At 45.2% G+C, this 15705-nt stretch overlaps 1 protein-coding gene across 1 annotated transcript in view; it reads right to left on the bottom strand.

Annotated features, from left to right (window-relative positions):
- Positions 1 to 3240: 3240 nt before the first annotated feature.
- Positions 3241 to 15705, bottom strand: part of CBL (Cbl proto-oncogene) — a 50815-nt gene continuing 38350 nt past the window's right edge. Inside the window, exons 8-16 of the mRNA XM_044996776.1 lie at positions 15095 to 15226; positions 14338 to 14541; positions 12554 to 12685; positions 11300 to 11677; positions 10316 to 10410; positions 9383 to 9538; positions 8781 to 8884; positions 7002 to 7184; positions 3241 to 4214 (exon numbers count right to left, since the gene is read on the bottom strand). Of these exons, the coding sequence (XP_044852711.1) occupies positions 3940 to 4214; positions 7002 to 7184; positions 8781 to 8884; positions 9383 to 9538; positions 10316 to 10410; positions 11300 to 11677; positions 12554 to 12685; positions 14338 to 14541; positions 15095 to 15226 (1659 nt within the window). The 3' untranslated portion in view covers positions 3241 to 3939. The remainder of the gene's footprint in view (positions 4215 to 7001; positions 7185 to 8780; positions 8885 to 9382; positions 9539 to 10315; positions 10411 to 11299; positions 11678 to 12553; positions 12686 to 14337; positions 14542 to 15094; positions 15227 to 15705) is intronic.

The raw sequence follows: 15705 nt of genomic DNA, 5'->3' as shown, positions 1-15705 counted from the left end.
CTAAAATGCACATGTACAGCAATTCCTCTGCCCCTAGATTAGCTGGAAAGATGTACAGGGTCTTAGTGCATAAAGCAATGTGCTGTTCCCTGAACCTATCCAGCTGCCCTGGGATTTGGGTAGCAGTTAGGGACACACAGGGAAAGCTGTGTTTACAAAGAACGCAAAAGCCACTGCGAACCAGCAGAGCGGCACTATCTGCTTAATGCTTGAGTCTGCAGCACTTGCCGAGAGGAACAAGGCAAGTGCCGGCCAGCAGGCAGATTTCTCCACCTAGAGAAGTAACAGCATGTCTGTTACCGCCCTCCTGTGGGAACTGGATGTCTTGTAGATTCCCATACAACTGGGAGGGAGTGGCTGCAAACTGGGAATGGGAGGACACACATCTGCAGCCACAGCTACCTGCCGACTGTCACTTGGTGAAGCTCCTCTCTCACTGCACTGTATTTTGCTTGCTTTGTTTCCTGGGGTGAGAGGTGGGGGACAAACAGCATTTTTATGACCAGAACTCTGACTGGTTTTGTTAAAAGCAAAAAGAATCCTGCATTACAATTCTACTGTCTTCACACCAAGCTTATTACAGCACCAATCCAGACAAGTCACCGTTAGTAACAGGGATAAGGTAAGAAACCTCCACAGTTGAAACGCTACAAAACACAGGATCATCTTTGAAGCAACTCCTGCCCATCTCTCTCTCTCTTCTCCCGCCCACCCCCGCTTCCGTCCCCTTCAAAGCAGTTGCACTCAGAGGCATCTGTAAAGCTAGTCTAGTTGAGGCTCTATGTTTTCACAAGAGGGGACTCGGATCCAGCCGGGAGATGCAGCATTCCCTTAAGAAAGGCACTAGACATTTGGCTTTTTTTCCCCCTTCCATTTCTTTCTTTTAAAGTAAAATCAGAAGTTGAGCTTTTGGAATAAAGACACAGGGGTGGGATGGGGCAATCAGAAGGTTACCTCTGCAAAAGAAAAGCAGCAAAGAAAACACACCACAAAGTGCTTGACTTTACTCCACAGAGAACAACCTCAGGAAGCGCCGTTGGCTTGGCTATGCTTCGGCAACACTCGCAGACTGTAACAAACATTCATGTGTGCAAGGAGAAAAAGCCACTTAAGTTCCTCAGATAAGTTTAAGACACAAACAGTGGGCAGAAAGGACACATGCATAAAAATAACGTCAGAGATCCACACCACAAGGATTGCCTTCAAATCTCTAATCCTGGAATGATGTCCACAGGCAATGAACCTCCCCTGACAAGAGGTCTGTCAAAGCTTTGCTAGGCATGATCTAATTAGTAACAGGACGAGCCTGTGAAAATGGACTGTCCACAAGGAATAGGACATTGCTGCTTTGAACAACATGTGCTGCATGGCAGGACAAGAGGTTAAGGCTTTTTAGTTGGTAAAATTTAACTGCTCTGCAGCAACGGCATGAGCACTACCACCCTGTTGAAAATACAACCACCGTGCACATTGAAACACCCGGGCTGACCTGGCAGAGAAAGTTATAAGCCAAGTGGCTGCAAAACCAACGCAGCGTTAGTGGCAGCTTTGTTGACAGATACCAAGAAGGGGTAGAAAAGAGTAGCCTTTACGTCAGAAGGGTCGCTAATTGCTTCTGAAGCACATTTTGGACAAGCACAGACCAGGAAATGATTCGGATACTCCAGAAATTGCTTAGTCAGGATCAAAACTACCACTGCGTCATGCAGATGTAATAAGAGAACAGAGCTGCCCTTGTACCAACCTCAGCTGTTCCTGCACGAGACCTGCTTTTCAACAAGGGCAGAAAGACAGGCTGACCACGGCCTGCTATGTATCGTCACAGCATTTCACACAAACACAAGACATGTCTGTCATGTGCATGGGCAGAGGAAGAGGAGAAAAGGTATATTCCATGGAGGGCAGACCATCACCCTTCTCTTTACAGCTCAAAACTTCACTAGGGCTGGACTCTGCCCTCAGCGATGCACATGCAACTCACGCTGAAGTCACACGACTTGACTTTGCACTATTACAGTGAACAGTCAGCATCTCCCACAGCTCGCACCGACACAAACCACAGCATCAGGCTGTGTTTGCAAATTATACCTCTGGCACCAAAACAGAAGCAATACTGATGGGCAGTGACTGTACCGCCCAGAGAGTGGCTCTCCCTAGCATTCCAGACAATATTTTCTTTACCAAGAAAGGAGGAAAGAGGACAGTCCATGTGTTTATGTCACCTGGATCCCACTGCACTTACAACGATAAGGCTGTAGATTCAGAGAGAATCATTATGTTCCACATAAAATGAGAATCTAGTACTTTGTTCCCTTCTGTAACATTTACTATTACTCTTGTTAAATTCCCTCTGTCAATTTCAAGGTGCTGATCCGATTACCAGATTCTGTAAAAGGAATGAACTACATCAAACAGTCTTGCACCCCCTAAAGATATTTCAAGCCATAAATATTCATTTAGTCACGACTGCTGTTCATTCATACTACTGACATTCAACAGCGAGCCAAATAATTGCGGGCACAATCTGAAAAGTTAATGTGCACTGAATACATGCACATTTTGTCCATTTGTCAAACTATGGTCTCTGTATCTCTATTTGATTTAGTTCCTCTCTGACAGAATCAGTCACTCCGTGAACACCAACGACACACAAATTGAAAGGGATTGACTAAGCTGGTTACTAGCAAGTCAGGTTTTTCCAAAATAATAGTTGAAGAACAACTTTTAAAGTCCAGCTTGACTGTTTCAGAACTACACAATTTCCTCTGATCTCCTGTCTGACACAAGCTCTGACAATTCCCTGGTGTAAGAAAGGGAAAGCAAGCCCCGTATTATTGTGGCAGACAACCTCAAAGAATTTTGTTGCATTTTTGCTACAAAGCAGACACGATACTGATGAGTTACATCGGTTGCACCTACCTACTCCACAAAACCTGGCACATCGGTGAGTGGCTCCCACAAGCGCTCTCTAAAGGAGAGGATGGAATGTGTGTGAAGGCCACTAATGTGCTATAGCTGCCATGCAATTTAGATAAATAAATCATCATATTTACCAGATGCAACATTCCTATAGAAAGAGTGCATGGCAGTATCCAGTGGTAGCTGCTCAAGTCCAGCACGGCTGTAAGCAAGTTGAAGCACTGAAGCACAGAATGCTCTGGGCTAAAAGGATAAGCAGCAGCCAGTTCTCCATGCCTCCCTCCCCCAAAAGCCCACCCCCCCCCCCCAAAGTTCAACCTATCCAACTCCCTGGAATCCAGTGCCGGCAATGCGATACATGGGGAGAGAAATCCATCTCCCAGCACTAAGGAGTTAAAAATACTTGACTGCTGCCAGTCACACTTGCGTCCCGGCTAAAAGGGAGGACTTCAATTGTGAGCAATAATTATGGGGACAGGAGAAATGCCACAGTGAACGGAAGCTATCTAATCATTTCTTCCTAGATCTCCTATGTATTCCCAGCAGAGGGCCTGCTCTAAAAAGCCTGAGCCAAACACACAGCAGTGAACAGGTCCCAGTCTAGTACCATGAACCACAGGACACACCACATCAACCTGGCGACATTTTCAGAGCATTCAGTTAGAATTCACAGCACAAAACACTCCCCCACCCCCAGAGCATCAGCTCTGGAATCACTTGTCATGATCCCTATTTCTACCAATGCCCTTTGAAACAAATCTGTACTCCCAAACAAGAGGTGGGGGTGAAGGACTCCAAAACGATGCCAAGACACACGCCGTATACACATCTATCCGCTCGGTTTCATTCCATTGCTTTGAAATCTGGAACCACAGAAACCTGATAACTGATTCTCTTAAGAGGCAGGGCTGAATTCAGCACCAAGTCTCTCAAGGAACCCCTTCCTCCTTGCGGTTGCAGCTGGGCCATGGGCTGCCCAGGCAGTTGGTCCACTGAAGTTGTAGGCAGGGAGATGATGTGCTATGTGGCCACGTGTGCAGGGGAGGAAATGGAGACAAATTCCCGGAGAATATTCTTGGCCATTTCAATATTGTTATGTGCAATGACCAGTGCTTTCTGAATGTCCTGATATGAGTATCCCTGGCTCATAAGGTTCTCAATCTCACTGGAAAGCTGGGGCGATGTGCTGGTGCCACCTCCACCCTGCTGACAACTCCCGGCTTTCCGTTCAGAGTTTATCCTCCGCGGTAAGGGCTTCGGCGGCCGTTCTGGAACTTGAGAGCCATCGGAAGAACCTGGAGGGAGAAACAACTGTGTTATTTTTGGAAGACGACAAGTGCTTGTTGCATTAACAGGCAGCTTTAGCACTCTGTAGAAGCACTGGACCACAAGCCACTTTTCTCAGCCAGCCTGTCCCTTCAACTTCAGTTTATCTCATCTCCTCTTCCCCGGTGCACAAAAATGGTTACAGAGGTTTAACAAATCATTAGCAAACCCTACTGGTTTTGCTTATAGAAACAAGATCTCCAAGCAAATGGGAGCTGTTTGGGTAAGTCTGTGTGAGCAAACCTCAGATATCAAAATGAGAGTAAGAGAGTAGAGGTCTGGAAAAACAATGCAGTACAAGGAATATGCATAAGATTTCACCACGTATCCCAATGTGTTTCTAAGGCTTGGGAAAACCCCTGTTTAACCACTCACCTATTACCTAATTTATCAGGCACCCCTCTTTTCTACTGAGCCCTGGCCATTCTGGCCTCAGGGCCAGGTCTGCTCTTGCTTTTGCACTTCTGCACCACATCCCCCGCTCCCTCTGCAATAGTTCCAGTGGAAGGGTACCCTACCTAGTAACAGTAACCCTGCTATAGCAGATCAACAAACTCAGCCTCTTCGGCCTTTCCTCACAATGAATTATTCCAGCGTCTACCTTCCCAAGGGCCATGTGTTGTATCCTCTTGTGAAAAGGTAACAAAAACACCAGTCACTGATTTGCCAGTGGAAATCTGCCCAGTGTCTAGGAACACTACCCCTTCAGATATCACTGTCTGCTATCCCAGGTTCCTTACAGTTGTCTTCTCATTTTAACCTTTGACAGCTGTAGAAAACATTTTGTCCTGCTTTTCAAATCACCGGAAACTTTTCAAACTGAATGTTGAACATCTTAACGTTTGATTTGCCTTTCAGGGTAACCCCTCAGGTGCCTGAAGATGGCGTTTTCCAATAGGATGAACTTCTGCAATGTTTACAAGTCCTTAGAGTAAGAACCCCCAAACAATCTAGTTATAAGAAGCCAGCCCTGCAGCACTGGTGTCAGGAAGGAAGCGGTCACCATGATGCAGGCTCTCTGGAAAACATCAAAAGCACAACAGGCAACAAATTCACTGAAGCTGCCTCATCCACCAACATGCAGTTCAACTTACTAATCTTCCAGGAAAAACAAGCAGCTTAAAAATAACCAAAAAGCCTTTCATACAATTGTGAAGAGGAACGCCCTCCACAATTTGCCTTAGAAATAGGTCGTTCACCATAAGTTGGATCACGTTTCAGAGACAGCAGGTCATGCTGAAACAGTAGCCATGGGTATGGAGCCTTGTTACAAGAGTAAAGGAAGCTACGTTCTATGGCACAGGACATAGAGCACAGCCATTGCCATAATGGTCCATCTCACCTAGTAGCCAGCCTCTGACAAGAGCCAATACCCTATGATTCAGATAGCAACAAAAACTCCCCCAAATCATAACACTTAGCCCTCCTAAAGCACTTTTCATCTGCAGATCTCAAGGCACTTTACAAAGGAAGGACAGTACCATTATCTCCACTTTACAGATGGGAAAACTGAGGCCCAGAGACAGGAAGTCCCCTAACTCCATGGCTACACAGTGAGTCAGTGGCACAGCTGGAAACAGAAAGCTGGCAGATTCTGCTCCTCTTTTATCCCACCCATGGTGTTCTATGAACACTGTGGAGTAATGAGAGGAGGTGCAGGGAAGGGCATGTGTGGCAAACCTATTAAAGTCCTGCTGCTTTTCCCAGGGCTGGAGGAGAGCATCTTGAGGGAGTGGGAGCTGGAAGTCTGCAGAGCAGCTCAGGGAAAAAGTTCTTGGAGGCTCTGCAGAAAGGAAAGCTGGAATCTGAAACTTCCAGGCAAAGACCTGGAAGGCAGTGATCAAGGCAAGGAAGACACCCTCTGGAAGGTGCTGCCTGGAGAATCTACTACTTTGAGCTGCTCTTAGCTTAGAGTCTCTGCTAGGTTAGAGGGCTTGGGAGCAGGAAGCACTGTTTCCTACTTCTCCCCCTGAGCCCCTTGCCACAGCTATCACATCCTCTTCCTCTGGGAGTAGCCTTTGATTCCTGGGGGGAATCAGGCATGCTGAACTCCTCACTAGGGTAGCCCCACAAGATGCAAGACTAATAACCCCAAGGTGGTCAGTGCCTCCATCAGAAGTGACTAGATAGTTGCAGAATGAGAAGTCCCAGGCTCAAACAGGATTTTTGGACAGAGTGAGCCTTGATTTTCACTTTGCAAGTCTGTGTTAGCTAGGACAGCATTATTCTCTACTGGCTGGAGACAGAAACAACCAGCAAGGCCCTTCCCACTACAGGGTGGATATCACCAAACACTAGCTCCATCTGCTGGCAAAGAACTATACCCGAGTCTGACCTAGCACAGAAGATCAAAGATTGGTCTTTCTTACTGCCTTTGCCTGCAGAGTTATCAATGTCTTTAGGGGCAATAACATCAGAAACCTCAGTTTTAAGTCCAGCTACAGTCTGTGTCTTACTTCCCCTGCCAGTGTGTGCTACAGGTAAAGCTAATTTCCACAGAGGAGTATTCTTGATGACCAGGTGAATACGGTGAGTTTTGCCAACTGCTAATCCAAACACCAAATGCTATAAATGGCTAGTGCAGCACATATTAAGATCTAAATCAACCCTAACCCCTCAGGACTGGAGCACCTCTGTAATACAGAACCGATTCTTCTGTAGCATAAAGGCAATAACGAGTTAGTGACAGAGAAGCTTCAAAGATGTGTACCAAATTATCAGATACCACTGTAAAATCAGGAGGTAAGGGTGTTCACCTGTGACGGGATCATAATCCAGAGACATTCGGCTGAAGGCAGACGTGGCATTGGAGATATCAGACAGTGTGCGACGAGCTGTGGCTGTTGGTAAAGGTGGTTTGGGGATATCATATCCATCTTCTTCATTCTCAGACTCTTCTGGGCCATTGCTGGCATTGGCTGCAGCCATATCCCCCTCATCTAGAAAAATACACACACAAGTAGCTCCAAGTGCTGAACAAAGCCTTCTCTTTCTTGAGCCAGGCAGTACAGTTCATTCACATCAGTCCCCATGCCTTCGCAGAGCAGATAGCTAAGGGGCTCTTGTTGACAGGGGCGGCTCCAGACACCAGTGCACCAAGCGCATGCCTGCGGAGGCAAGCCGTGGGGGGCGCTCTGCCGGTCACCGTGAGGGCAGCAGTCAGGGAGCCTTCGGCGGCATGCCTGCGGGAGGTCTGCTGGTCCTGCGGCTTTGGCAGCACGCCACCGAAAGCCGCCTGACTGCCATGCTTGGGGCAGCAAAATACATAGAGCCACCCCTGCTAGTCCAGAGGAAGTTCTTTCCAGGACAGTGAGTAAAATGTTTCACAGTGGAAGAGCTGTAAATGCCTACCCCTGCCTCAAGTGGTACATTATTTTTTTAAAACCCATGTGTCTCTCAAACACACACACACGCACTTCAGCTTTCCTGCTTAATTTTAAACTTTACACTATGCTTGCGGAGCAATGCAGATGCCTTTAAGATCAAATCCACCTTGGCTGAGCACTCCCTGAGTTTCTGCAGTTGGCACTCAACTAGGCAGAAAGCAAAAGGGGGCACGAGAGAGACAGTACACTTTGTGTCCCACCAAACACAACCTGCGGGCTGGTGTGTGTGTGCAGCTCCAGGTTACTCTTTACCTTCCTAGTCAAGTTAACTATCTAGCTCTATACAGGATGCATTTCTAATGCATCAATCACAGTAGTACCCAGGGCATCACATACAAAATGGAATCCATCATTCTGCCAGGAAAAGGACACAGACATGCCATCCCTCCCTCAATATAGATACACTATCTTGAGCATGTTCATTCTTGGCTACTCCCTTCCAAGAAGCAATGGCAAAGTCATTTTGAAGCTGTGTTAATGTGGGGCAGGGACTGTGAAAAGACACATCTTGCATCAATCCTCAAAAGGCTCAAGATTTGGGTTCACCTTGATCCCCAATGGCAGAAAATTCCATAGTCTAGGGGGACATCAGTGAGAATGCTAGCACGCCAAAAAATTTGCCATGGAGACATGCTGTGTGATATCCTCACTAATCACAATGCCACATTGGCGCATAGGCCTTTGCCTACGCCACTGAGAATCAGTGACTTGAAATGGATCGCACTAGAAAAGGAGTGTGTCAGAGAAGAATTTCATAAATTCAGTAAAAATTACCAATAATAATGATGAGAATTAATGGGAACAGCTGGAAACAGAAAGATGACAAGTCTGGGCTGACAATTTCCATCACAGCTACCTACAGCTACTACCACTTCATACAAAATCTTCATAACAATGATTTCTTTTAAGCAACTGATGAGTGTCTTAAACCCATGTTAGATCAGTTTCTCTTTACTGACATCCCAGTTCACAGTCTGTAGGCAATGCCAATTGATCACTTATGCATATGACAAACTATTTACCTTGAACAGCAAGTGATACCTCTGTTAAATGATAGCTTAACTGCTATTTAAACTGGGAATCTTATCAATTCACTCCTACCCAATTTCTCTCCTGGGTGCTTTATAACATGCATTCATGCCCACTCACCAGAAGTGTTGGTGGTCTCCAAGTCAGAGGATGTTGCCTGGGATTGAATGTTGTACATAGCTTCATACATACAGACATTATTTGGCTGGTCACACTCCAACTCTCTGTATGAAAGGTGGGACAAAAATGTTCCCTTCAGACATGCAACAGTAGTTTCCTCCTCACCTAAAATCTGCTATTTAGATTCTTCTCAGATGCATGCCGTGATATGAAGCACAGCTCTGCTACCTACTTTCTTTCAGAGAATATTTGCTCTCATACACATTCTGACATTGTCTCCATTGCAACATAACAGATCAAAATTTAACTGGTGTAACTGGAAAGTGAGGGAACAAAGCTGTCACATTTCTATGTCTGCTGGTGTCAAAGGACCAACAAAAATGGCCTGGGGGCAGGAGTGAACTGATTCCACTATAAAGGACTCTGAGACCAGAGCAATGTTCACATTTCATTTACCCCACTACTCTAATCTAGATCTGGTCAATACCAGTGGGAAACAGACAGCAGGTAAACCACGGGAATAAAACCTCAGCCAGAATCAATGAACAAGCCTCCTTGGACGGGTGGGGTTGTAAACACAGCAGAGACAACTGTAGTCTCACCGTAAACCATGAGTCATTTCCAAAGGCAGTTTGATCTCTGGTTTTTGTAGGGCAGGACCAGGTGGCACCAGAGGCAGAGAGGATGGTGACATGTATTCAGTATCCTCATCGCTTTCAGACTGTTCCCCGGGTTGCAGTTTTGGCACAGGCAGTGGTCTGGGGGCAGAAGGAAGAGGATCAAGAGCATTTGGAAAACAGTTAATCCAAACACCACCACAATCAGTTTGAAAAATAGTTAATGCAAATAAAAACAAACAAACGGTTAATCCAAACAACACAATCAGTTTGAAAAGGAGCTAATCCAAACAACAACAAAATAGCACCCAAGAGCTCTCAAGCGCTGAAAGCCAAAGCTTCAAGCAAGGCTTTTCAAACTGATTCTGACTGAAGCAACAACCTGGCTTACTGGAATTCTGAGCTATGTAATTGTGAGACCCGACTTGCTGGTGAAATCATTAGCAAAAGTCTTGTCCAAGGTGCGTGGTAACAGTGACATACAGATATCCTAGCCACCGGAGGACCTCACATCTCAACCTCATGCTGCCTCTCTACATATATGCTCCCTCATACCATATGTACTGCTGTTTCTAAGGCACAGCTGGATCTAAGGCACAGGACACTGCACACCAGTTGTCTGAGACTGCAACAGTTCTGGGTAACGACCATTCCATCACCACTCGAAATGACCAGTTACAGATCTATACTAAGGATACTTGCTGAGAGATTTACTTTTTCTTGTTCACATGTTTTTAACAATCCAGAGCTTGAATCCTAAACGCAGGCCATCTATATAACGTCAAATTCTAACCCTGGAACCAAAGAGTACCAAGATGTGACTACAGACCCAGAAGAACATTTCTGCCCTCTCTACAGCAATCCTGAAACGAATGATCTCTACTGCAAGAAAAGAGCCTTCATTTGAAAGTAACGCACCTGATCGCTAGGGAGTAGATAGCATTGGCAGATGAAGAGGGTTTTATTTTGGGGTGCTCATAGTCTGAGCCGGTTGGGGGACCACTGTTCAAGTTCTGCAAAGAAAAACCGATAGGTTAGAAATAGCACTACTGTCAGCAAATTCCAATAGACATCAATGTCCCATCACCCAAAGCACCAATTCTTGTCTGAAAAAGGAGAGCTTCTTTGACATTCTGAATCATCCGTTTAAAGAAACCTTGCACCTGCAAAAGAACCTGTTGATATCTAAAAAGTACACTGGCTTTCAAACTCTGAAGAAGCTTGGAGTTGGAGGAAGCAACTGATAAGGGTTAAAGAATGAAAGAAAGTAAAATGTTCTGGGAAGCATTTCTTCTGGACTGAAACATACTGCATCACAATGTGTTACAGGTGGTGGTGGGGGTATCAGTCCCCAAACTCAACACGGACTTTGGTACGTCTCAAATTTTTTTTATATGTATGTATAAAAATAACAACATGCATTTTCCCCAAACCACCTCCAAATATAAAAATATCATCATTGGTTGAAAATCCCAAGTCAATAGTGACTGTAAATTGTTGCCAACTGATAGCAACCATTTAAAACGAGCTGGGCTCTTAGTCCAGCTGCCAACAGACAAAGAAACCACATCCCAAAAAAGCCCACCACAACCAGCACTACCTGACCACCTTCCTGGCTGTCTCAAAAGAGAGGCCAAAGAACTGAAGTCTCCTCTCCTACAGACAACTCTGGGCTGGGTGCGATGCATAATCCCAGGGCAATGACATCCCATAGGAGGATTTATTGCGCACAGCTCTCGATCCAGCACTTAGAATTTGTATGAAAAATGTGAACAAAAATGATAGCTCAGCTTTATCATCACTTCAGAGAAGTCTCACACAAGTAGCATTCCGTCTCTCCCACTCACAGGAAGCAGTCCTGCACCACTAGAAAGCAGGATGCCACCACACCCGGTGACTTACCGCTGTGGTGTCTAAGCTGAGCGTACTCCCATGCCTAGGAGCATCAGGTCTGGAATCCATCTGAGATGGGAGTGAGAATGGGAGCGAGTGCCGGTTCGTCAACTCTCTTCCTGCCCAAGGGTCACTAGGACTGAGAGCTACAGACGGCGCTTTTGGAACCGGACGCAATGGCCAGGGCTCCCCCTGACGGCTGGAGGGTACGGGGGGTAATTTATCTCTGGAAGCAGTGTCTCCTGGTGTACAGGGTAAAGGACGTCTCTGAGGTCGACTCTCTGCCCCAATGGAATATGGCCTGTCTGGTGGGGGTGGTGGTGGGAGATCTCTGAGTGTTGGAGGTACCGGCAAAGGTTTATCTTTATGGAGGGGACCAGGAGCAGCCTGTAAGAGAACATCAGACATTTAAAACCACAGCTTAACAAGCAGGAAGTCCAGCTCACTGCACATATCCCAGTTAGGAGGCTTCTTACACAAAATTAATTCTAGGGCAGCTGAAGAACATGAAATAACTCCCAGCTATATCCTCCATAGACTTTTAGATACAACATTTAACCATTTATGGCTAGGAATATACACTAAGTCCCAGGTTTGCTTTCTTGCTGCCCACCATGGCACCATAACAGGATCCCTACCAGAACTCATACTATTTCATCAAACTTCTTGTACAGACTGATTTCACAAGTCAATTTTTATCAAGCACGGAATAAGAAGATTGGTTATTTTCCCACCTGATCTTTCAGCACCAACCCACAGCCTCTCCCACCCACTCCAAAAAAACCCAACAACCACCCTTACACCCCACCTAGAAATGCTACCAATACTGTGCTTCCTCCTTCTACTGGTCCTTAAGGAAATATGACCATCTCTTTCTTTTAACTCCCTTCCCCTTCCTTAGTTTTCTCTCTGGAAAAAAAATGCTTGGTGGAAAAACTGGGACAGCAGGGGAAAACTCTAAAGGGACTACAAGAACCAACTTCGCACAGCTAGGCTACTAGCTGGAATAAACAGTTCCATAAATGCAGCTCCACATGGAGGAGTCAGAGGTGTACTGGTTGAAGACTGAGAAGGACAAACTGCTTCCTGGGGGAACTGTGGGCCCTCCTTGGATGGAAGAAAAGAGCTGGTCTGAGATGACTTGTGGAGAGGAAGGAAGAAAAGGTAGATTCTGAAGAGAGAGTCAGGACAGTCCACCACTTTTCCCATAGCTCCCCTGCACTCAATAAAGGACCTTGGAGGAGTGTGAAAAGAAGACTTCACCTTGGAAGTGGTCCCAGGGCTGGAAGCTCCAGAAGGGATGGATACACGTTGCTGCAGAAGATCTAGTCGTGGGGGTACTGGGGGAAGTGAGGCTTGTGGAGTCACAGAGAATGGAGAAGGAGGGCGCTCAACCTGGAAAAAGAAAATTAAGAAAATGAACAAGTGTCAACCCATAGAGAAGCCATCCTATCTAAAGCACCACATCCCTCCTGCCTTCAAGCTCTGCACCTCATGTTACCTTGCTGCAGCTTGTAATGAAATTACTACATTAACACCAAGCATGCAATAAGAGGCCATGTTTGTTTCATAGCATCGCAGCCTTTGTCTGGAACAAACCTTGTGAATCACCAACAGGCCCAACTCTGGCCCTCAGCCACATGAGCACATACCTAAAAACCTCACTCTAAAAGGCTTATAAATTGTTTGGTTGGACCAACTATCTTTAATTCTGGTACTGGATTTGCAGCCGGCATATTTTCTTTTCACCACCAGAGGGCATGCTCCACTATCTTAACGGCAGAGCACAGTGAGTGAGCATAGTTATATTATAGAGGTGTGCAAGTTGTCCCTTTGCCATGATGGCACTTACAGCAATCATTAGCGTGCACCAGGAGCGGTGTCAAAACCTTCCTTCTTGTCCTTGGAGAACTGTTTCACCACCTGACAAATTAGAACAGTCACTCCTTTTTCCCTTATCTTTATAAGAGTTGCTTTATGATACAGGCTAGACAGGCTAGAGCATGGTAACCTTGAACAGCTTGACAGAATTTGTAAGCATCTGGTGCTGGCACATCCAGAGCACTTGCCTACTGCAAACCACAATGGGAGTCATGTCATGTCATGTCATGGGAACTGTATTCTGACCCCAAGAAATGACAAGCTGTACCGCACTCATATGCAAAACGGTGCCCTGGAACTTCAAATGCTGACTACAAAAGAATTTGCAATAGGGATAAATCAATGTGGATTATCATTAAATCTGAACAGAGGATTCTTTATTAGAAGGCCCTGTTTTATATAAAGTGAAACTAACTATTAAAAAAAAAAAAGATCAGATTCAAAATCTTTCCCTAAGCACCAGAACAACTAACTGCTGATGGACAAGGAGCAGCAATGAGCCAACAAAAAACAAAAAACCCACCCCCACTGTGCAGTGATTCCTAAAGAATGCCTTACTTGCACACATTTCCCTGGCAGGAAGCAGCATTGATGGAAGGCAGTCATCAGACCTTTATTACACAGATTAATCAGACAACATATTCAAAGACGACAGTCCAATTGACTTGCTCAGCAAAACAGATTGCCCTCTATTTAGTTCAGTCATCAGCACCTTGGAAAAACTCCTTCTCTAGCTGGTTGCTTATACTCAAGCCCTGAGGAAAATGACTCAATTTCTGCTGATAAGGCTGATTACAGATCATAAATCAAAAGCAGCATTGCTCAGCATGCAGAGAAGCATTATAAATATAAGTCTTGCATTTCAGTAGATGAATTGAGTTATGTCACTCTGCTAATGGCTTGGACAAAGCCAGGACAACACATATAATATCAGAGATACTGGTATGTAGAACAATATCACCTGACTGAACTGGTAAGATCTGGCTGAACTTAAGTTTCAATAGTGTGGCACTTACCATCTCTGTACCGCCCACAACCTGGAAATACAGAGGGCAGTTTCCATTCTGGGGCTCAACAACTCCTTTGTGCACAGTCAACAAGACAAAAACCAGCTTATTCTGTGTCTATTGCCACATCAAGCTGTATGTGCCTAATGGGGCCTTTACCTTCGCACCAGCCAATTCTTTCATCATGAAGAGGGAATCATCCGCTCTGTCATCTTCATCATCATCATAGTTTGGGGAGGGAGCTCCCTCTGCACATTGCCGCAACAATCCTCCTCCTCCTCTGGGATCAAATGGGTCGACTACAATGGGTTCTGTGCCTTTGATTTCACAACGGCAGAAAGGACAGCCCTGACCTTCCGATTCCTGAAAGGAGTGGTGGGGGAGAGGAAAAAACCTATTAAAACCACCACTGTTATGGAAACAAGTAAAATGGACAGTAACTCATCAGACAAAGAAGTTTAGTATCATCTTTTCAGCAGGTGTATTTTGGTGGAGGGAAGGAGGGAAACAGGAATTAAGACTGCACTATAAATATAGCATGATCCTTATTTGGAGTAAAACAAAAAAACGGGTTTTTAAAAGGCCCTCCCACACACACACACCATTCTTAAGGCAAGTAGTTGCTATGTCACAAACAAGGAGGAAAAGGTAGGAGAGTCTAGTGAGTAGAACCAGTTTTGAACACAGAGTCCAAAGTCTGCATCCTATGGGGACAAGACTTTAGCACTCTTTACAATAGGTTAAATAGATATATTGATATGAATTTCAAGCTAGACTTTCAGCTCCACTACCAAATTATCAGTACCCATAAGGATCTAAACAGTTCTGAGCAGAAGGAAGGAAAAGATACATCACCCCGGCCCAAAGACAGACCAACTTTGTTCGAAAAGAGTGCACAAATGGGGCAATTCCTTACCTGCCATGCAGTGAGACAGGAAGTGCACATCAGGTGTCCACATGGCTCAATCTTCACGTCCTTGTCATTTTCGGCACAAATTTTACACAGCTGGAATGTGGAGCCCATCTCACAGTACAATTCATATTGTTCCTTGAGGGAAGGAAAACAGAGATAATTCACTCTGGAATATAATGTGCTTCATTAGTCATAACTACAAGAAATTCACCCAAATATTCTCTCACAGAAAAAAAAAATCAAAATCACAGCATCAAACCACAGCTCAACAGAAACAGACGTTTGCAAAGGTTACATTGCAATTTTATGTGCTAGAGACTTCTGTAAGCAATGCTTCTGTCAAGCTCTGAAAAAAATGGACTTGAAGCTATCCTAAAAGAGCCTGGAAGCCTTTCAGTATAGATCTTCTAGTTCAACTTAAGGTCACATAGGTCAGGGATAGAGAGACATACGAGTTAGTGTGTCCTTCTGCCAGCACTATCATATTACTCTAAACAAGGAACCCAAAACTTATCAGCCCTAGACAGAGATGAAGCTTTGTTTGATGTTTTCAATCTATCCTCCCCAACCCAACCACTCAGATTTTTGTGTGTCTTACAAGACCTAATATAGCT

Source organism: Mauremys mutica, chromosome 22 (assembly GCF_020497125.1).
Source record: "Mauremys mutica isolate MM-2020 ecotype Southern chromosome 22, ASM2049712v1, whole genome shotgun sequence".
NCBI classification, from domain to species: domain Eukaryota; kingdom Metazoa; phylum Chordata; order Testudines; family Geoemydidae; genus Mauremys; species Mauremys mutica.
The sequence above is the reverse complement of the archived record's forward strand: the minus strand, read 5'-3'. Positions and strand labels throughout refer to the sequence as shown.